This window comes from Sorex araneus, chromosome X (assembly GCF_027595985.1).
Source record: "Sorex araneus isolate mSorAra2 chromosome X, mSorAra2.pri, whole genome shotgun sequence".
Taxonomy (NCBI): domain Eukaryota; kingdom Metazoa; phylum Chordata; class Mammalia; order Eulipotyphla; family Soricidae; genus Sorex; species Sorex araneus.
Window position 1 is genome coordinate 265,048,783 of NC_073313.1, and position 21,612 is coordinate 265,070,394.

Here is a 21,612-nt window from a genome sequence, read left to right on the forward strand (position 1 = left end):
AGCGAGCGAGCACTTTATTGAGCAGAGCGAGCAGCGAGGGCCGGGAAGGGGCCTGGGGTCGCGGCGTCTCCCACGCCCGCCGGGGGCGCGGCCTCCGCCCTACGCGGGCCCCTGGACATGAGGCCCGGAGGGCCGGGCCAGCGGGGGCGGGCAGGCGGACGTGGGCTCACAGCTGCCCCGCAGCGCGGGGATGGACGTGCGTGCGTGCGTGCGTGCGTGCGTGCGTGCATGAGTGCTGACGCATGAAAGTGCTTGCGGAGCGGGGGCGCGGGGTCACCACACGGAGCACTTGTGGGCTGGGTTCATGGGGGAGTCCTTGGGGCAGTGGAAGGCCCGGCCGAACTCCTCGAACTGGGACACGCTGCCCAGCACCCTGTGGACAGACACAGTGGGGGTCCCCTCGCGCCCGCACCCTGCACGGGGACAGTGTGGGGTCCCCTTGCGCCCGCACCCTGCGCGGGGAGAGCGCGGGGTCCCTCGCGCCCGGCCCCGGGGTACCTGTAGTGCTCCGGGGCGTGCTTGTCCGTCAGCACCTGCAGGTAGATGGACTGCGAGCGCCTCTTGATGCACCAGTTCTGGGCCCGGAGGGGGGTGAGAGGGGGCTGAGTACCCGCTGACCAAGTGTCTGCAGTGCCCCCTCCTGCATCCCCGCCTCCCAGGGCTGGGACCCCCGCCCCGCCCACCCACCTGGGCGAAGGCGATGAAGAAGAGCTGGTTGTGGGTGTACTTGAGGCGGTGCAGAGGGTGCTCCGGGCCGTGCTCCCGCACCCACTTCTGATAAGCCTGGAGTCACAGAGCGGGAAGCTGGGACTCCCCCACCCAGGGGTGACCCGACTCGTCTCACCTGCTCAGCCCCCTGAGCAAGCCCACCACCCACCTGGCAGTGCTAAGCCGCCAGCTCCTGCCTTCCGCCCTCCGGAGGGAGGCTAACCTCAGGGAAGTGCCACCTCCTCCAGGCAGCACTCCCTACTCTCCCCAGAGGTGGGAGCCCGAGAGTTCTTCCTTTTCTCGTGACCCCCCGGGGGGACCCAGTGCAGGCCAGAGCTCAGCCAAGTGGGGACCGGCCACAGCTTGGGTCAAGCTGGCATCTGCCCCCTCGCACCCCCCGCCCCGACGGGGGCCAGCAGGGCGGCTCACGTAGTAGGCGAGCTTGAGGCCGCCCATGTCGGCGATGTTCTCCCCGAGCGTGTGCTTCCCGTTCACCTGCGGGCGGAGGCGGGCTCAGGGGCTGCGCGCGCTCGTCTCCCCCCACCCCGCCGCGCTCGTCTCCCCCCACCCCGCCCCCCGCAGTGAGTCTCCACCAGGGCCGCATCAACGTGCCCGTGTGCGCCCGGAGCCCTACCCGTGAGTGTCCCGGCGTGAGCGCGCCCCGAGTGTGCCCAGGCACGCCCCCGCCTGGCCCCGAGTCCCGGGAGCGCCCCCGACTCTGCCCCCGAGTGTCGCGGGTGCGCCCCCCGCCCTGCCCGTTAGTATCCGGGGCGCGCCCCTGCCTGCCCCCGAGTCCTGGGCGCGCCCCGCCCTGCCCGTTAGTGTCCGGGGCGCGCGCCCCCGCCCTGTCCCTGAGTGTCCCGGGCGCGCTTCCCCGCTCTGCCCCGTTAGTATCCGGGGCGCGTACCCGCCCTGCCCCTGAGTCCCGGGAGCGTCCCCCGCCCTGACCCGAGTATCCCGGGCGCCCCCCGCCGTGACCCCGAGTGTCTGGGTGCGCCCCCCGCCCTGCCCCCCCAGTGTCCCAGGCGCGCCCCCGCCCTGCCACCCCCCAGTGTCCCGGGCGCGCCCCCCGCCCTGACCCCCGCCCGCGAAGCAGCGCAGGGCCGCACCCGCTGGTTGTAGACGGTGAAGTTGTCGTAGAGGTGGACGATGCACTCGGCCTTGCGCAGGAAGCGGCGGTAGGAGGCGTCTGTCCACCAGTGCAGCAGGCTTCCCGAGCGGTCGTACTGGCCCCCTGCGGGCGGCGGGCAGAGCAGGCGTCACGGGCCGCAGCGCAGAAACCAGCCCGGGCACCGGGTCCTCCACCACCTCACCCCAGAGAGGCAGAGAGGAGCCCGGGGGTCTCAGCCCATCTCCACCCTGCCCCCCTCCATCACCCTCTCGGATCATCCCCAGGCCTCACCCCAGTCATCGTAGCCGTGGGTCAGCTCATGCCCGATGATGGTGCCGATGCCCCCGAAGTTCAGAGACCTGGACCAGGAAGCAGTGTCGGGCTCCAGCCTCACCCACCGCGTGCCGCCTGCGCCCTCCCGCCTCCGCCGCTGGGCCCGGTGAGAGCTGGGTGCGCTTAGAGAACCCAGACAGCGCTGCGCTACGGGGCAGCCAGGGTGGAGGGAGACGGAGGGAAACTGAGGCAGCCCACGTGGGACTTGACCTTCTCCCTCATCCCTAGGACTGCTCCACTCTGAAACCTGGAATCAGGCTAGAGGGGGCCCAGGGCATTTAAAAGGAAAAAGAAATACACTTTTTCCTAAGTGACCCAGGGTCCGCCTTCCTGCGCCCGGGGTCCAGGCCCCTTTGGAAGCAGTCTGCGCAGCCCACCGACTCCCCACAGGCAGGCCTCGGCCCGGATTCCCCACTCACTGCGGAAAGTCTGGGTCGTACAGGGTGGGCTGCAGGATTCCCGCGGGGAACACTGCGGGAGGGCGTGGTCAGTGCGAGGCCCGTCCCGCTAGGCCCCGCCCCCGGGAACGCCCCTTACCCATCTGGTTCTTGTTGGGCAGGTAGTAGGCATTGAGGGCCTGCGGCGGGAGCAGCCACCTGCGGGGGCCCAGGGTGTCAGTTGAGGGGTCCACCTTGCCTCCCCCGTCTGCTGAGACAGCACTCCATTGGGAACCACCTGGTGGTGCCACCCAGGGCCATGCAACCGGTCTTCCCCAGGTGGGGTTGCATGCTGACGGCCTGCCAGATGACTGGCACGGGCCCTGTGCCACCCACACCAGCGCAGCTATCGGGTCACTTACTCGCCCACCCCCTGACCTCGAGAAGGGGCCCCTTCTCCCTGGACCCCTCTCTATCCCTGCGCTCCCGGGTCTGGCACTCACGTGGATTTGTCCACCTCCTGCCGGATCTTCTTGACTGACAGCTGGATGCTGAAGCGGATGCTGTTCAAGATGTTCTTGAAGTAGGTCTTCTCGTTGACCTCAAACTGTGGGGAGGGGCAGCGCTGGTGGGCGGGGGCGGGGCAGGGCCAGAGGCAGAGCCAGTGCAAGCCAGTGGGCAGGTCGGAGTTAGAGTTGGGACGGGGCTTGCTGGTGGGCAGGGTCAGAGGTGGGTGGGGTGGGGGCAGAGGTGGGGGTGGGGCCATGCTGGTGGGCAGGGCGGAGCCAGAGGTGGGATGGAGCAGGGTGGGGTGGAGCCAGTGTGGGGCGGGGCCGTGCTGGTGGGAGGAGGCGGGGTTGTGCTGGTGGGCGGATCCTGGGCTCGGTTGGGGCAGAGCCACAAGAGGGGGCGGGGCTTGCTGGTGGGCGGTTCGGGGAGTGAGGGTTGAGGAGGAGCCATAGGTGAAAGGTGGGGAGGCTTAGTGGGGGAGTGGGTCAGAGGCAGGGTGCGGCCAAAGACGAGTCAAATGGGGTAGGGGCCCAGCAGGACTGCCCTCCCCAGGACACAGCCCCCTCCCTCCAGGCTCCCTCTCTGCCTGGTCCTTGAAGCACATCCTACCTCATACTCCTTGTCCACAGCCTCGGGTTTGAGCAGGAAGTCGGGGTAGCCCACCATGACCATCATGTACTGGAGCTGCAGGTGAGATGGGGTGAGGGAACCAGCGTCTCGGCGGCAGCCCCCACCCAGGCTGGGATTCAGGAGGGTGGCAGGCAGATGCCAGTCCCACAAGAGGCACCGCTGTCTCTTGTTATCCCAGCACCCAGCACCCAGCAGGCACCAGGAAGTGGCTGTGGAACCAGCAAGGCCTGGGGTCCCTCCTGACCTTAGCCCGAGCGGCTGCCTTGGTCTCGGCGTCCATCCAGTCCAGCTCCTCCAGGCGCTGGCCCAAGATGTATTTGATGTCCTCCACCAGCTGCTGTACCTGTGAGCCCGGGACCGAAGCCCAGCCCCACAGACCTCAGTTCCCGGCTTCAGGAAGGCTCCCTAGTCACTCAGCTCCACGGAGACCTGGAGGGCTGACCCAGCCCCGCCACCCAAATCTCGCAGGGGGAAGCGCCCCTAGGCCGTCGCCTGTTAGTCCAGGGGCCCACTGGACACAGCAGAGGGGTGACAAGCATTTGGGATGAGCGCCACACCACCCGGCCAGGAGGGGCTTCCCAAGGAGGAGGAGCCTGGAACCTCAAGGACAGTTGCACCCGGGACCCCTGGCCGGGGGGCTGAGCAGGACACGTGGGCCGTGCCAGCTCAGCACCCTCGGCCTTCCGCGCACCCAGGCCTGCTGACCTTGGCTTTGCTGGCTGCTGAGAAGTGCTCGTGGACAAAGAGGGCACCAAGGGCCATGCCAAAGTGGCGGTTCGCCTGGCCCAGGCAGGTCCGGGCCAGCTCCTGGGGCTTGTCGCCCCCCTCCATCTCGCGGGCCAGCTCGTGCAGTGCCTCCCGGAAGGGCGGCGACAGGTGCTCGCTCAGGACCACCACCACGCGCCACACCAGGTAGTTGTGCAGGATCCTGCAGGCGGCACAGCGCTGGGTCGGACGGGCTCACGGGCACTGCCCCGCCCCTCCCAGCCAGGGGCTGCACCTGGCATCTGCTTGGAGGGAGGAGGGTCATTCCAGGGGGGCCAGAGGCAGAGCCTGCAGTGGTCTGAGCCCCAAGGGCAAGAGTGGGGTCCATGCAGAGCAGGACACGCCGCTGGCCGCTGAGCAGCGCGCTTGGTGCTCCCGGCCTCCGGCCAGCTTCACTGCACTTGCTGCGTGTGTAGGGAGGGGGGGCAGGCGTGCTCGCCCCAGAGCTGCCATGGGGGGACAAGGACAACACTCCCCAGGGTGGACCCCCTCTCTGTCCCCTCCTCATTCTAGACCCTCCTCATTCCCGGGGAAACATGCGGCTGACCCCAGTGTGGCTACCAGGGGCTAAGGAGGTTCAAAGCGTCCCCCCAAGCAGCGAGGCCGAGGCCCAGGGCTGCCCTACCTGCGGGGCGTGGAGCGGATGAGCTGGGACACTTGCTGCATGTAGTCTGTCGCCAGCAGCACCACCTCTTCCTCCTCCGAGAAGTCCTCCTGGAAGATCTGGTCCAGCAGCCACTTCCACTGCAGCTATAGGACAGGCAGGGGTTAAACGGGGACAGGCACCTCCAGGAGGGACAGAAAGGCCTTGCCAGACCCTGGCGGGGGGGGGGGACCCAGGTGCCCACAGGGCAGCCTCACTCACGTGTGGGGTGATCTTCTGCAGCTGGCCCAGGGTCACCTTGTGGTACATGGAGCTGACATCTCGCCGGAGGTCATCGTACTCCGACACAGTGATCTAGGGAGGGAGGGGCGTTAGGGGGGCCAGAGCTGACTGAGCAGGGCCCCAGGGTGCCCGCCCACCCACCCGGCGAAGCAGTGCCCCTGCCCAGTGCTCGGCTCACGTTGGCCAGGCGCTGCTCCAGCTGCAGTATCTCTTGGGCCTTCTGCTCCACGGCGTCGGCGCCCAGCAGCCGGAGCAGGCGCTCCATGAACACCCGGTAGGCTGCCAGGACCTGCGCCAGGAAGAGGGTTGGCCAGGCCGCGCCAGGCCCCACTCAGCACCGCCTCCTGCCCCAAAGGGCCTGCCCTCCCCCTCCCAGCCACCCCACGGCCCGCACCTTCTCGCTCTCCTCATCCTGCGCTAAGTACAGGGTCCTCTCGGGCAGGGTGAGCCCGTCCTGGTCAATCTGGAAGAGAGCGCCGCGGAGGGGAGGGGGTCAGAGGTCTCCGTGCCCAGCCAGGCTCCCCACTGCCGCTGTCACAGGCCCCAGAGGCGCACAGACGCCAGCCACCCCTCCCGCTACGACGACCCAGACTGGGGGCGCCAGGGGAGTCTAGGACCTTCTTTCCCTTGTTAGCCTTCGCTTGTCATGCGCCCTCGGGTCAGCGCGCAGTGAATTGGGCACCCCCTCCTCCCTGCTGGCATGCCTGCCGCCCCCCCCCTCCCGCCTACCCCCAGCTCCGCGGGGCTGTTCCACGGCCGACAGGCGCGCACACCCTTCCCAGTGCTCGCACCGCCTGCCAGAGGCCTGGGAAATTGCGGCTCCCGTGGCTCCGCTAAACACCGCAATTACCCGAGGGAAATTACTCGCGCCCTCCTCCCGCGCCCAGCGGCGCGCGCCCCGCCCCTCCCCTCCTTTCCTCTGGGCCCCGGGCGCCGGGCGGGCGTGGGGGGCGGGGGCCAGGGGGTGGCAGGGGCGCCGGAGTGGGGCAGGGGGGTCCCCCCACTCCCCCCCCGGCACTCACGCGGATGACGTAGCGCGAGGAGTTCCTGTCGTCCAGGCTGACGGTGAGCGAGAAGAGCGCGGCGGCGCTGTACACGCCCTGCGCCTTGTACAGCAGCCGGTTGAGGTCCCAGCGCGCCGCCGCGGGCCCGGGCCGCTCGGGGGCGCCGCCCAGGTCCCAGCCGCCGCAGTCCTCGATGACCTCGAGCATGGGCCGCGGGCCGAGCCGCTCGATCTCGCGCATGTCGAGGCACGAGCGGAAGAAGGCGCGCACCTTGCGCTGCGCCGCGCCCCCGGGGCCGCCCGCCGGCCGCGCCAGCAGGCGCCGCAGGCGCTCCTCGTTCTGCTCGCCGATGGCCGCGATGGTGCCGTAGGTGAGCTTGTCGTCGGGGATGGCGTGGCGCCGCAGCCAGCCCCCGCACGCGAAGGAGTAGAAGTCCTGGCACGGGTCGATGCTGGCGTCCAGGTTGGCGGCCAGGAAGCGGGCGGCGCGCGCGAAGGCCTTGCGCTCCGGGCAGCCCTCGGGGCACGCGCCGCCGCCCGCCGCGCCCGGGCCCAGGTACTTGAGCGCCAGCATGGCAGCCAGGATGGCGCAGAGGCCCGCAGCGAACACCAGCCCCGACAGCAGGCACACCTCGCGCCGGTTCCAGCGCGGCAGGCCGGCCCGGGCTCCCGGGCTGCCGCGGCCGGCGCCCAGCGGGAAGCCTGGGGGCAGCGAGGCCCCGCGCGCGCCCCCCGCGCCGCAGCGGCTCGCGTACTTGACCTCCTGGAACTCGTCGTAGTGCGCGGTCATGGAAAACGGGGCCTCCATGGCGCCGCGACCACCCAGCCGGGCTGGCTCCGCTACAGGGCGCGCCGGACCCCCGCGCTCCTAGCCGGCTTCCGCATGGTCCCCGGGCCGGGCGGCAGCTGCGGGGGAGGGGGACGCCGGCTCAGGAGGCACGACGCGAGGGGTGCAGGCGCGGAAGCCCCAGCAACCGGGGCGCGCCGGGCCTGACCCCCCTACCGCTGGGGAGTGACAGAAGGGAAGGCTCGCAGCGGCCGCCCCCTCCTTGCGCGCGCTCGGCGGCCCCTGCCCCGGACCCCTCTCCCGGCTCTGAGACGCCCCAACACACCGCGGGGCGCGCGGACACCGCACCTGGTACGTCGCAGGCCCTCCAGGAAAAGCCGCTTCTCTTCTTTCTACCTCTCTGGTCCGCGACTTGCTGCAGCCAAGGCCAGGTGGGGGAGGGGAAAGGATGCTGGACCGGGAGGTGTGGGTCCGGGTCGCGTCTAGACCCACCCACTCCCCACTGAGCCCCCTCCCCCAAATAAAAGCGATCTTCAGCTCACACCCTGGAATTGGATGCTCAAGAAAGCGGCTGCAGAATCAAACTTTGTCCTCGCGGGCGTCCGCGGGCCACCACCCAGCCCCGTCTCCTTTTGTTTAACGGCCAGACCGCCCGCCACCCGCTTTCCCCGGAGACCCGCGCTGGCGCGTCTTCCAGACCGCAGCCCGGCGCGGGACGCGAGGGGGGAAACCCCGACGGCCCTCGGAGCCCGCCCGGGGCCGCCGCCCCGCCACCCCCACCCCCGCGCGCCCCCGGGCCGGCCCCGGACCAATCTCGGTTTCAACAGGTTCTCCCCGGCACCCAAACTTGAACGAAGTTTCACCCCGGGCGCGGAGCGGGCTGGCCCCGCGCGCGCCTCGAACCCCGGCCGGGGAGCGTCCTCGCGCCGCCCGCTCGGGCTGCCGAGCCCGGGAGTCGCCGGCGCCGCAGCCCGAGCCCGAGTCGCGGGGCCGCAGACAAAGCCCGGAGGCTCGGCGCGGCGGCGGCGGGGGCGCGGGGGCGGCGGCGAGCGGGGCGCGGGCGCGGGGGGCACTTACCCGGCGAGGGGCGCCCGGCCGAGCGCCGGCAGAGCGGGTCGAGCCCGGGCCGGGCCGGGGCCGGGGCGGAGCGGGGCGGCCGGCCGCGCTCTCCGTGCGCCCGCCGCCGCCTCTGCCGCCGCCTCTGCCGCCCGCCGGCCCCGAGGGAGGGGGCGCGCCGGCGGCTCCACCCTCCTCCGCGCGCCCCCCGCACCCCTCCTCCTCCCATCTCCATCCCCGCTACCTGGCAGCTCGCGGGCGGGGACGGCGACAGCGGGGATCACGCACCCGGGGAGAGGGGGGGCTCGCGCCGGCTCGGGGGATCGCGGGGCGCTCGGGTTCGGGTGCGCCCCGAGAGGGGTCCGCGGAGATGATGCGCTCTCGGGTCTGCGTCCCCAAACTCGGCCGAAAGGGGCTGCCACTGGAGACGGTGGAGAGCACCGCCCAGGGACGACTCCCCGCAGAGCGGTGGGGGTGCCTGTCTGGCCGGGCGGCTGTCCGTCCTGAACTGGCCCCCGGAGCTCCTTCTGCTCCCCGCGCCCCGCCGCGGGAATGTGGGGGCTCAGGACGCCGCCGTGTTCCCTTCCGCCTCCTCCCCAAGGAGGGACACCCCGTTTGGGAGCAGGTAGGGGACCTCAGAGCCAGGGCGGCCCCTCCCCCAGCCCAGGCTGGCTCGCGCACCCAGTGCGGACGCCCCTGTCCAGCGGGGCTGTGGACCCCACCGGGAAGCAAGGGAAGCGCCACCTGGGGGCGCCGGGAGCTAACAGCACCCTGGGATTTGCACAGGCCCAGGAGGGGACTCCCCAGCTACCGGCCCTCCCCCTCTGGCCGCGCCTGACCTCGGGAGCGTCTCTGCCCGGTTCTCTCGCCACTGACCCCCAGACTTGGCCCGTGCGGGCTCCCGGGACCCCGGGCTCCCGGGTGAGGACTAGTTTCTGGAATCTCCGCTCTCGCCGTCCTGCCCTCCCCGCTTGTCCCGGCAGGGGGCGCCACAGGTCCAGGCACTCCCAGGCCGGCGGCTTCCAGCCTGCGGGGAGGGCTGAGCCTCCGAGGACCCCCACCTCTGACCAAGACCCCCCACCGGGCAGGCTAGCGCCCCCCCCAGGAGCCCGCGTGGCGTCTGGGGCCGCCTGCTGCCTGGCCCAGGTGCCCGTCGCCCTGCTCCGCGCACTGGCCCGGCCCGCGGGGCTCTCTCTCCAGGTGGAAGGTGGAAGAGCGGAGTGACGGGAACCGTGGCGGGGACCCTGCGGGAAGGGCAGGGCAGGGCAAAGTGGCGCTTTGTGCCTTTAATCTGCATTTTCCCTCAACGTTGCTCCATCTCCAGGAGGATAATTTTCCAGCCTTTTCAGGCCCTGATTGGTATCATTTCTCTGGCAATGACAGCTTTTATTTTCCCTGAAATGAATGCCGTGAAATTTCCAAGAAATATCAAAATGGATATTGTCTCTGGGAGCCGACTCTTCCAACAGAAAGCACAAAGGCAGGCGTGCATCCCTGGAGACCCGCCGCTCAGCCCCCCGGGGGGTGCAGGGGCCTTCGCGCCCGGCAGCCTCCCGGCTCCAGGCCTCCGTCTGTACCTGCAGGGGAGCTGCCCCCTCCCCCACACCCTTCCCAGGTTGGTAACCGCAGCCCTGGGGGCAGCCGGCTGTGGAGTTGTCTGGAGACCATGGAGGGGTCATGGGGATCTTGGTGTCCTGGCCCTCTCCCGCCTTTGGGTGCTCCCATTGCTCCTTCCCCAGTCATCAAGGTGACCCCCTGAGTGAGTGACAGGAAGATGCAAGGAGGGGGCCAACCCTGCAGCCAGGGCAGAAGCCGGCAGCCAAGACCCGGACGGGGCAGGGGTGGGGAGGGGTGCAAGGGGCAGAGGTGGGGGGTCTGGGAACCCACTCTCTGCCCCTTCCCTTACAGGGCCAAGTGCGTCTGGGGGGCTTGCTGGTCCGTGGGGGGCTCAGATAAGTGCCCACCCCCTGTGGCTACGCAGTTGCCGTGTCCCCATGACTCATGTTCCGGCAGCTTCACGAGTGAGGTGCTGAGGGGGGGTGGGGGTGGCGGGCGCGGCAGGGCCTGATTCCGGGCTCTGGGAGAGCTCGGGAGAAGACTGGACCCCCACCCTGCTGAGCCCCCAGCTGAACCCGCCCTGGGAGACGCCCCTAGCCTCCCCACAGTCCACAGGGCTGGGGGCCGCCCCGCACCCACTTCCTGTCCGTGGCCTCCCCGGACTCTTCCCATCTATTATTCACGGCACAAAATGGATTTTTAATTTGAGAAATGAAATGGCTCTCCCAAGTGGCCAGGGTGGCGCAGGGCGGGGGAGCAGAGTGTGGGGTGGCATCCACTCGGCTGACTCAACTCCTGTTGGAAAACGGGGAGCTCCCAGCAGGCTGGGGGGCTCAGAGGCCCTGAACCCAGCCACCAAGCCCCTGCCTCTCTGCTCTGCTGCCCCTTGGCTCTGAGTGGGTCAGTGAGAGCGAAGGGCCCCTTCCCCACCCCCACCCAGGTCGGGGTCCCCTTCCCCACCCCCACCCAGGGCCGGGTCCCCTTCCCATCCCCCACCCAGGGCCGGGTCCTCCTTCTCCCGGCCACGGCCTACCTGGGGTGTCACCTCCACATCTGTCCCGTGCGGCCTCCAAAGCAGGAAGCTCAGCAACCGGCCCCCAATTCTGTGCCTGGGGGAGCCTCTCTCTCTGTCTCACTCACACGCACACACTCTCACACACCTACACACACTCACACATTACATACACACCACACGCTCACATATGCACACAGATACACATGCACGTACCAGACCACACATAGGCACACCACTCACACCATACATTCCTATACACACCACACACACACACACACACACACACACACACACACACACACACACGCACACACCACCATACACATTCATACACAGAGAAGGTGGAACTCCTACACAGCGTGGCTCACACACAGGCGAGAGCGGGTGTCACAGGCCCGGGGCCGGCCCTGAGTTCTGGGCGCTCAAGGGAGCAACTTCCGGGACATCGGGAGCCACAGAACTGCCACACCGCGGACCCCACGGAAGACCCCAGCCTCCCAGCCCCGAGGGCACTGCGGCCCACTTCCCCACATCCCAGGGCTTCCCCTGAATCCTGAATCCTCCCAGCTCCGCCTGTGCCCCACCAGAGCTGGGGGCCGGAGCAGGCTGCTGTCCAGGCCCCGCCGGACACCCGGACCTGCCCCTGCCATAGGCTGGACCTGGCCGAAAGGTGCCTTGGCCCCACCCCCTGCCCCGTCTCCTGCGGGGCACCCAGTTCTCTCTAGGGCCCTGCCTCTGCCCCACACCCTCTGAGGGCATGGGGCGTCCTGAGCACCCAACCCGCGTCCCTCAGGGGCCTGGAGCCCCGCTCTGAGCCCAAGTGTTCTTCCCAGCCCTCCCCACACCCCCCCCCTGTCTCCAACGTCCCGGGGTCCCTGGGGACCCGCGCTGAGGGGGCATGCAGGGGGCCCTCCTTCCTTGCAGGACACCCCTAAGTGCTCAGCCAGGGCTGTCCCTGCCCCAGTGTAGACTGGCCCCAGCAGCAGTGGACCCCGCGATGGCATGTAGAGCCCCCCAGACTGGGCTCTGCCGAGCGCTCCCACCTCACCACAGGGCTGGGGGGCTCCGTGTCCACAGGAGGGAGGGGCCAGCCAAGACCCCCGACCTCACTCCCGCCAGCTCCGGGCCTCAGAGGCCACCGTGAGGCTTGACCGGTGTCCACCCCAGCGCCACACGCGGGAGAGGACAGCTCTAACACCCAGGAGACAGCAGGAAGCTTGGGGGTGGGGGGTGGGGCGCAGCGCTGACCTCAGCCTGGAGCCGAGTGTGGTGCTGAGTCAGGGGCCGTGTAGGAGCCCAGGCCAGCTCTGCCCAGGCCCTCAGAAGTGGGGCTGACCCCCATCTCGCCTCCACGCCGCTGTCCCCATATTCCTTGAGAAGCGCCTCTGCTCCATCCAGGCCAGTGACCCCGACCTGGCACCTTTAGCTCGTCCCCTCCCCCCCTTCCTGCCCCTACTCACCCCTGGAGGGACAGTCCCTCTGCTGCTCAGGTCCTGCTGTGAGACACGGGCGGGCACAGGCAGGGGGCGGGGGTAGCCTGGGGGGCCTGTGTCGGGACCCCCAGCACCCGCTGCCTGGACTGCAGCCCCCTCCCAGAAGCCGGCAGGGGCGCGGGGCTGCCTGGCTGAGGCCCTCTCCCCCTCTCCCCCCTGCTCTCCGCCATCATTTCAAGTGATTGGAGCTGAGGGGATCGTTAGCTAATTAAAGCTGAGGCCACTAATTGTCCCTTGTAGGAGAGAGGGGAGGGGGTGCTTCCCCGGGCCCTGGGCGGGTGGGGGTGGGCGCCGTGGCAGGGGGGGCTGTATGGAGGCCCTCTCTGTGGGAGTGGGGGCCGGTGCAGCCTCGGCTACCTCGCCCCCTCCCCCCAGCCCAAGGCAGCGGGCACGACGGTGGGGCCCCCTCTGCCTGCCCCGCACCCTCCTGCAGGCTGGCCCTGCAGGTAGTTTCTGAGGGGCCCTGTTGGGCTAGGAGGATTCCGTGCCTTTAAGCAACACGGTTTTGTTCTCTTACAGGCCGGCCTTTCCCCTGGGTTCTTTTTTTTTTTTTTTTTTTTTTTTTTTGCTTTTTGGGTCACACCCGGCGATGCTCAGGGGTTACTCCTGGCTTTGCACTCAGGAATTACTCCTGGCGGTGCTTGGGGGACCATATGGGATGCCGGGGATCGAACCCAGGTCGGCCGAGTGCAAGGCAAACGCCTTACCCGCTGTGCTATCGCTCCGGCCCCTCCGCTGGGTTCTTTATGTTGTCACCCGGCAGCACCTGCCCTGTGCTGGTGACACACCGGGGGGTCTGTCCACAGCCCCCAGAGCCCACCCTGGGCTGCGGTCCCTTCCTCTGCAGAGCCAGCCCCGCCCCACCCGCCAGCACACTCACGCCTGGCTCCACGCCGGGCTCCCTGTCCTGGCTCCCGCTCACCTGCCAATCGGAAACGTGGCTGTTTTTCCCGGTATGGGGTGCGGGGGATGGAACCCCGGGACTCACATTGCGAGGCGGGCGCTCACCCACCCAACTACATTCCCGGCCCTAGAAATGAAGCTACTTTGGGAGGCGGGGGTGGGGGAGAGGGCGTACACCTGGTAGTGCTCTGGGCTCTGTGCTCAGGGGACCGGACGGGGTGCGAGGGATAGAGCCCAGGCCGGGTAAGTGCAAGGCAAGCACCTGGCTCACTGCACTATCTCTCCGGCCCCCGATCTTAAAGGATCCGGGCATGAGGCTGGCGAGAGAGGCCAGGAGGTAAGTGAGGCCTTGCACATGGTCAGCCCCCGATTCAGTGCCCAGCGCCCACATATCCCCTGGGCAAATTCAGGAGCAAGTCCTGAGCACTGACTGGTGTGGCCCCTTCAGAAAAGTTAAAAACCTCCCGCCCAAATAAAGCACCACAGCTTTTGCGACACGATGGTAATAACTCCCTTCATCTCCGTAATCTCCCTCAGTGTCAGTGGCCTGAACTCAGCAGCCAGAAGGCAGGATGGCAGGATGGAAAAAAAAAAAATCTGAGAAGTGACTAAAGGACCCGGGCCCTTAGGGCATAGGGAGTGGCCCCCACCGGCCACCATGTCCGCAGACCAAAGGGTCTGGAACCTCTGTGGCATCTGCAAGGCCCAGCCACAGGCTCAGGTGCATAGCCACACCTGGGTTTGCGTCTGAGAGCTGGTGTGTGTGTGTGTGTGTGTGTGTGTGTGTGTGTGTGTTGGAGGGGCACATGGGGCCAGAAATGTCCAGGCAGCTCTACCCGCAGCAGAGGCTGGGGACTAAGGAGAATCCTTGCTGGAGAGCGGGATAGCCCAGTGGTCAGGGCTCCTGCCTGGCAGCGTGAGCACCCAGCTCCATCCCCGGCGCTGCCAGCTCCCCCAAGCACTGCCCAGCTCTCCTGCCCAGCTCTCCCGCCCAGCTCTCCCGCCCACCTCTCCTGCCCAGCCCCAGAGTCAGGGCCGCTGTCTTTCCCGACCAGACGTTTCCCCATCACACGGGGCGTTTCCCCATCACACGGGGGCAATAGTACAGCGGAGAGGGCGTTTGCCTTGCGCCCACCTGGGTTCAATTCCTGGCCGCGTCCCAACCGGTCCCCCCAGAGCCTGCCGAGAGTGACCCCTGAGCACCATGGGGCGGCCGTGGGCCCAAACCAAAGGCAAGAATCAAGTCCCATAAGCTCCCAGTGCGGGAGGAGCCGCACTGACGCTGGTCAGCACACTCTGGGCGCTGACTGGCAGCTCGGGCGTCCAATGAGAAGGGCGGGCCCAGCCCCTGCCGCGGGCTGACTGTTGCAGCCCCTAAATTGCAGCCCCTCTGCCCTCCACCCAGGGCCTGAGACTGGGGGCTTTACAGGAGCCCCAACTTGAAGTGCCCGGAAAATGTGGTTCACCAAGCGTCCCCCCAGGGACGCCCAGGGGGCCTTTCGGACCTTTGCGCACCCGCGGCGGGAGTGATTCTGGGGTCTCCTCTCTTGCCCTGCGCTCGGGGGTCAGGCCGTCAGCTGGACATGCTCCTGTCCTGGGCGCAGGGACCCTGGTCGTGGCGATGGCCAGGCCCTGCTTCCCATGAGGAGGGCTGTCAGCCCCCCAGCCCACCTCCGCACAGACACGCCCCCCCAGGCCCCCATTCTCCCGTGTGGAGGGGGGGCCCACACCGGAGCTGCCTCCCTCCGTAATGGGCCTTAATCATAACACGCATTAGCCGAGCCTCTGCCTGCAATTACCGCTTCAATCAGCCACCCACCGGCCTCCTGCCCCCAGCCTCGGGCAGCTGCGGGGACAGCCTGGCCAGCCCTCCCGACCCGGGCTGCGCGGGCAGAGAAGTGACCGGTGCTGCCAGGGCCCGGGCAGGGCGGCATGAGTCTGGCGGTTGTTTTAAAAGCCTCTCAGAAGGCCCCTCCCCCCACCCCCTGGGCCAGCCTGCAGGCTCAGCCCCCCAATATGGGCTGCCCGGGGCCCGAAAAGGTGGGTACCCCTCTGTCTAAGGGGTGCCCCCGGCTGAGCCCCACCCTCACCGCCAGCACCTCCTTCCCCTGGGCACCCCACCCCCAGTCCTGAGCAAGGGGGGAGAAGGCGACCTGGGGGGAGGGGCGCTGTTGTGCCGTGATTCTCTCTAATTGCTGTTTTGCTGAGAGGTAATTAAAATCCCTTTTTATTTCACACGTCAGAGCCCTCGCCAGCCTGTGGTGAGGGCGCAGGGGGAGGCCAGGAGGTGCGGGCAGCTGGCACGGGGAGGGGGGGGCAGGGCGTCCAGGCCCCACCTGAAGGGCACGGTGCAGCCCTGCCCATGGGCTCAGGGTCGGAGCTGGCCACAGCCGACCGGGTGCTGAGTGTCACGCTGAGTGCCCCGCGGGAAGGGCTGCAAACCCCTCCCTCCCTGCAGGCCGGTCTGACCCAGACACCGTGCCAACCTGTCCCCCGACCCCAACGCCTTCCCAGCTCAGAGCCCAAGGGAGGGCAACAGCCTTGGCACCCCTGCCCGCAGCTCCGCGCCCACGACAGGCCCTCGGGGAACTGAGGTCGCCTGCTGGGGACAAGGGTGTTTCTGGCGTCCGTGGGGCCGGGGGCCAGAGCGGAGGGTCCGCTCCCGGTCTGGGGGAAGCCCGCAGACACGCAGCACATCTCTGCTCGGCACCCCCTTTCCTCCGCCTGCTGGGTCCCTTCACGTGGGCCTGGCACAGATCACCTGCTTGTCCCCCTCCACGGCGTGTCAGCATGACCGGCTCTGCCAACATCATTACTTCCTCCAGGTTGGCACCCGTGTCATTATGTTGCCACGGAGACTGTCACCGTTATCATCATCATCACCACCCGCATCTTCGTCACCGTGACCATCACCTTCCCCTCGCCGTCACCGCCATCACCGTTACCACCCGCCTCTTCACCATCACTCTCACCGTCCTGTCATCACCACTGGCTGTCAGACACCGACCGTCCCCACCCCCCTCCCCCTAGGCACCGCCGTGTTCCACAGCATCTCCCTCACCCGATCATCCATCGGCCACCCTTGCCTGCGGACGAGCCCTCAGAATGCCGAGGACGCGCCAACTGCCCTCCATGGTGCTGCTGGGGAAACTGAGGCTCCCGACGGTGAAGACGCACAAAGGCCAGGAAGAAGCCGAGGCAGGAGGCAAGCCTGCCTGACGCCAGGTGTCACTGGCCCTGGGGAAGCAGCCGGGGCGTGGCACCGGAGGGCAAGGGGAGTGGCGAGAGTGTCTCAGTGCGCCTGGACACCCCCGCCAGCAGCTGTCACATTGCCTGCCTGCCCCAAGGCTCTGGGCTGCTGTGCAGCGGGGGTCCAGCTGAGCCCCCCGAGGCGCCACTGTCCCCGAGCAGCTGAGCTGGGTCCCTTCTGCGCTGAGCACCCCCCTCCACGGCCCGCTGGCTCAGGGCTCGCCTCTTTGGGTGTGGCCACCTGGGATGGACAGTCAGGCCTCTAGGGGACAGCGAGGGGCAAAGCCCATCCCCTGCTGGGGGCCCCCCAGGGAAGACTCATCCCAGGGAAGCCGGCTTCTCTCCCCACAGCCCGGGGCAGAGACTTCTCAGGGCCAGTCACCCGGGGCCGAGAGCAACCAGGCACCTGGCGCCTGCAGAGGAAGGGCCGGGACAGGCGCCTGCCTCTGTGCCCCCAGGGAGATGGGCACAATGCTGTCGGCCCAGGGAGGGGAGGGAGTGAGGGTTGCATCACAGTGAGTGAGTGGGGGGCGCTCAGCTGCACGTCGCAGCCTACTCGGGGCTGGGCATGTTACCCGCGACACGTGTGTGCATAGGGCCCAGTGCTGGGCAAGGCTTGTTCCCCACTGTGTGCGTGTGCACGGGCCGGGCGGGGCGTGTTCCCCACTGCGTGTGCGTGTGTATGTGTGTGAACGGGGCAGGGCGCGTTCCCCACCGCGTGTGCATGCACAGGGCCAGGTGGGGCGCGTTCCCACTGCATGTACATTGCATGGGGCCAGGCAGGACAGGCTGCATTACCCACTATGTGTACAGGCTGGAGCGATAGCACAGCGGTTGGGCATTCGCCTTTCATGCAGCCGACCCGTGTTCAATTCCTGCGCCCCTCTCGGAGAGCCCGGCAAGCTACCGAGAGTATTGAGCCCACACGCCAGAGCCTGGCAAGCTCCCCGTGGCGTATTCGATACGCCAAAAACAGTAACAATAAGTCTCTCAATGAGAGACGTTACTGGTGCCCGCTTGAACAAATCGATGAGCAATGGGATGACAGTGACAGTGTACAGGCTGGGCTCCATGAGACGTGAGCACCCTGATAACAAATGAGCAGAGTATGGGGTGAGACCCCAGTCACACACACAAGCACATGTGCACACGTGTACACACACACATGCATGTGCCTACACATATCTACACATATGCCCTCACATGTACATGCACACACATGCACATATCCATGAGTGCCTGGTCACACATATGCACACACACATGCCTGATCGTGCCTTGCATGCCTGGTCACACATGTGTCCGCATACATGCCTGACCGAGCATACACATGCATGCACATACCAGTGTGCACCTGCACACACATTCCCTGGGCACTGCAGGCCCCTCTGGGGGAACCCTGGAGCCCCCCTGCGGCCCCCCTGCACCCACACTCCCCTCCTGCCCATGTTCCCTGCAGCTAATGGGCCAATTTTTTAGCATTACAGAGATTTGGCCAATTTGGCGGCTCTGACAGAAAGACGCGGAGGGAACGGTTGGGGGGTGTCTGGAGGGGGAAGAAGAGGCTGGGGGAGGGGAGGAGCTGTGGCAGCCCCTCCTCACAGGCAGCTCCTGGCTGCCCGCCCCCCAGGCACGGGGGTGAAGCCAGAGGGGAGATTACAGAGATAATTAGCCCACTCATACCCCCGCCTGTGCTCCGGCCCTGTGCGAAGCACTTTGCATATATTTCCTCTTTTAATCCTCCAATAACCCTATGAGGCCTGTTCTATTATTTGCTCCCTCCTTCCCGGCACAGGAGGTTCGAGCTTGCCCAAGGTCGGCCGCCTGCCCGGGGACGCTGCAGCTCCGGGTGTTCCAGGCAGAGTCATCCGGGGGACCCACCTGCTCCCCGTGACCCCTCGCACCCGCCTCCGGCGCCCCTGCTGCTGGCCTCTCCTGTCCGACCCTCGGGCCCAGGCTCCCGGGCTGCCTGTGCCCGGGGTCTCTGCAGGAGGACTCGGGCCCAGGCCAGCTGCAGCTTCCAGAGCCTCTCCTGCCGCCGTGCGCCCGCGCCAGGCTGGAATGGCCTCAGCTGTGCCCTCCATCACACTCTCTGGGCCCCTGGGTGCCGGCAGCGCCGGGGTGAGGGTGGACGCGGGTGCAGGGCATGGAGTGCGGGTGTGAGGTGCGGGGCACAGGGTACCGGGTGAGGGTGCGGGGTGCAGGTGTGGGGTGCGGGTTCAGGGCGCTGGGCACTGGCACGGGCGCGGGGCACGGGGCACTGGGCCCGGATGTGGGGTGCGGGTGCAAGTGTGGAGGTGGATGCGGGTGCGGCTGTGAGGCCCGGGCACCAGGAGCGGGTGTGGGCGAGGGCCAAGGGCACTGGCAAGGGTGCGGGGCGCGGGTGCGGGTGCGGTGTGGGGCGCCAGTGTGGGGTGCGGGTGTGTGCGGGTGCGGAGGTAGGTGAGAGATGCAGCTGCGAGGCACTGGGCACTGGGAGCGGGCGCAGGGCACCGGAAGCAGAGCGGGCACGGATGCGGGTGCGGGTGCAGGCGCGGGTGCAGGTGCGGGCTTGGGTGCGGGCCCAAGGCACCAGGAGCAGTGCGGGCGCGGGCGCGGGCGCGGGTGCGGGTGGGGGTGCGGGTGCGGGCACGGGCACGGGCGCGGGCGCGGGCGCGGGTACGGATGAGGGTGCGGGCGCGGGCGAGGGTGCGGGCGCGGGCTCGGGCGCGGGTGCGGGGCCCAGGGCACCAGGAGCAGAGCGGGCGCAGGCGCGGGTGTGGGCGCGGGTACGGGTTCGGATGCGGGTGCGGGCTCGGGTGCGGGTGCGGGCTCGGGTGCGGGTGCGGGCTCGGGTGCGGGTGCGGGCTCGGGTGCGGGCTCGGGTACGGGTGCGGGTGCGGGGCCCAGGGCACCAGGAGCGGGGCGGGCGCGGCGCGGGGGCGGGGCGCGCCGCATTAAGCCATCAGAGAACAATATTTCATCGCGGGGCTGGCAGCGCAGACACCAGCTACTCGGGAGAGCGGCCTTAAAAGCCTTTTGATTTTATTCCTTCCACTTCCCTCTTCCTTCCCTTGATGGTGCCCTTGACGAGGCCTGGCTTCCCCCGCGCCCCCGGCCCTCCTCGGCCGCCGGGCGCTGTGACGCGCGGGGAGTCCGCGGCTCCCCAGGACCGAGCGCGGGCAGAGCTCGGGCACGTGCCCCCCCACCCCGACCCCGGAGAGACGCTGCAGAGAGAGGGCAGAGAGGGGGGCCCCTAGGGGGCCGGGCTGCGCACCCCCAGCGCTGCCCAGCTCTGCAGGGCTGGGTGGGGGCTGTGCCCGGGGGCAGGGGTGCCCGCGCGCACACGAACCCAAATGCGGCTGCCAGCCCGGAGCATGGGCGGCGGGGGTGGGCGGGATGACGTCAGAGGCCTGGCTGTGACGTCACCGCCCTCCCCGCGCCCCTCCCCCCGCGGTGCTCCGCCTAATGACAGGCGGCAGAAGCTGCGCGTCAGCCTGGTCGGGAATTAGTTAATTGAATCAAGAGCTGGCGCTGCCCCGGTGACCCCGGCCCTGGCCCTGGAGGGGGCTGGGAGGGCTCCCCTAGGGGGGCGGGAGCGCCGCGGAGTAGGGGAATATCGTCACCGCCGGCTTGCACAGCAGCCCACCCCCACCCGGCCTGCTGGCGGGGGGCCAGGGCCCGCGGGCTGGGGCCGCTCTGTCCCCCCGCCCCTCCCCCCACCCCGCCTTTCTCTGGAGTCTTCAGCCGCGCAGAACCACCGCCCGGTGCCAGCGACCCTCAGACCCCCTCCAAGCCACCTCTCCCTAGGGGGTCCCGCCCCCACCCCCACCTCCATCCTCCGGCCGGCCCCCACTTTCCTCCCTAACTCCCAGAGAAGGTGACCCCAAGTCCGACAGTGAGAGGGGCGCCCCAGCCCCCCTACCCCCTGAGAAGGGGGAGCCCCCCTCCCTTTCGTCCCGTCAGTGATCCTGGGGGGGGGCTCCGGCTGGCCCTGTAACCTCACAGTGGCCTGGCTATGCCACAGGGATCCTTGGACTCTTAGTTTGTGGGTGTGGGTTGGGGTTGCACCCAGCAGAGCTCAGGCTCACTCCTGGCAGCACCGTGCGGGTGCCGGGGATGAAACCTGGGCCAGCCAGATGCAAGGCAAGCGCCCTCCCCCTGGGCCACGGAGCGGCCCTAAGACTAAAGTGGAGACTCGCCCACCCCCCCCCACCCCCCACTGCGGGCTCTGGTGGTCTGGAGGGTCCTGGTGGCCAGGTTGGGGTCCTTCAACTCCCGCTCTCCTCCCAGGTCCTGGCTGTACTTCCCATCTTTGCAGACCCCCCGAAGCATCCTACAGGACTCGCCAGCACAGGCCCGTCCCCACTTCACAGATGGGAAGGTCGAGGCTCTGAGCGATACCACTGCTTACCAAGACCTCAGAGCTGTCCTGGCAGGGGCAGGAACTGAACCCAGTTCTCTCGCCCGGCCTCCACTTCCTCCCAGGACCACTCAGCTGCTACCTGGCAGCCAGCCACTGGTTGCTATGGGAACGGGCAGCATGGAAAGAGGGAAACATGGGAGTCCGGAAGCAGCCCAGGAGGGCCCAGGCGGGTCTGCAGTCCCCAGCCCCCCTGGAGGCCCTGTGTGAGGTCCACTCTGGGCTGGACCCTGGTCCGGGTTCCAGGCCATGTTTGTCCACTCCCCAGCCCCGAGAGGGGTGATGGTGGCCAGTTAGCCCAGTCCCTGCCTGGATGCCACGGTCCCAGGGACAGGGCAGGAATGGCTGTCCGGCCAAGCAGCCCAATACCTAGTGTCCCTGCACTGGCTGACCCACCCCTCGCTTCCCATCTCCCCCAGACTCCCAGAGTCACCTATCAGCTCTCTCCCTGGGGGAAACAGCAGTTTGGGGAGGGGGGAGCAAGGACGAGCCCCTCCCCCTAGATTCTGTGCCAGGAAACTTTGTGTCTGAACAGCCTTCCCCGCTGTGTGACCTTGGGCCAGTCACCCAACCTCTCTGAACCTCTCCATAAAGCAGGGGCAGAAGCAGGACCTACCTCCAAAAGAAGGAGCTGGCAGACGCAGGTTTCCAGCCGCGCCCGGGGCCGCATCAACACTCGGCTGTTCCGTGCACCCTCCGTGGCCCAGGGGCCCCAGTTCCCGGCTGCCACCCTCCCCCGCCCCCGTCACCGCCTCTCTGGGGACCGGTCCAGGCACCGTGAGGAGGAGGAGGAGGAGGGCCCTGGCCCGGCTCGCAGGCCCTGGACA

The 21,612-nt window shown here is 68.5% G+C and overlaps 1 protein-coding gene across 4 annotated transcripts; it reads right to left on the bottom strand.

The window, feature by feature from the left end:
* On the bottom strand, positions 1 to 21,507 carry ECEL1 (endothelin converting enzyme like 1). Of its 4 annotated transcripts, none has more exons than XM_055120847.1 (19): positions 21,402 to 21,507; positions 7,459 to 7,525; positions 6,343 to 7,229; positions 5,715 to 5,783; positions 5,499 to 5,609; positions 5,300 to 5,392; positions 5,060 to 5,184; positions 4,375 to 4,597; positions 3,914 to 4,012; positions 3,649 to 3,723; positions 3,033 to 3,136; positions 2,690 to 2,748; positions 2,572 to 2,623; positions 2,111 to 2,178; positions 1,818 to 1,942; positions 1,138 to 1,203; positions 688 to 783; positions 499 to 575; positions 1 to 373 (listed from the first exon to the last, which is right to left on the bottom strand). In XM_055120847.1, the coding sequence occupies exons 3-19, from the start codon at positions 7,129 to 7,131 to the stop codon at positions 274 to 276; spliced, it is 2,331 nt and encodes a 776-aa protein (XP_054976822.1). In that variant the 5' UTR covers positions 7,132 to 7,229; positions 7,459 to 7,525; positions 21,402 to 21,507; the 3' UTR covers positions 1 to 273. The 4 variants fall into 4 exon arrangements, with proteins under 4 accessions (XP_054976822.1, XP_054976825.1, XP_054976823.1 ...); XM_055120850.1 differs by lacking the exon at positions 21,402 to 21,507 and adding an exon at positions 8,455 to 8,608; XM_055120848.1 differs by lacking the exon at positions 21,402 to 21,507 and adding an exon at positions 8,411 to 8,608.
* Between the last annotated feature and the right edge of the window lie 105 nt (positions 21,508 to 21,612).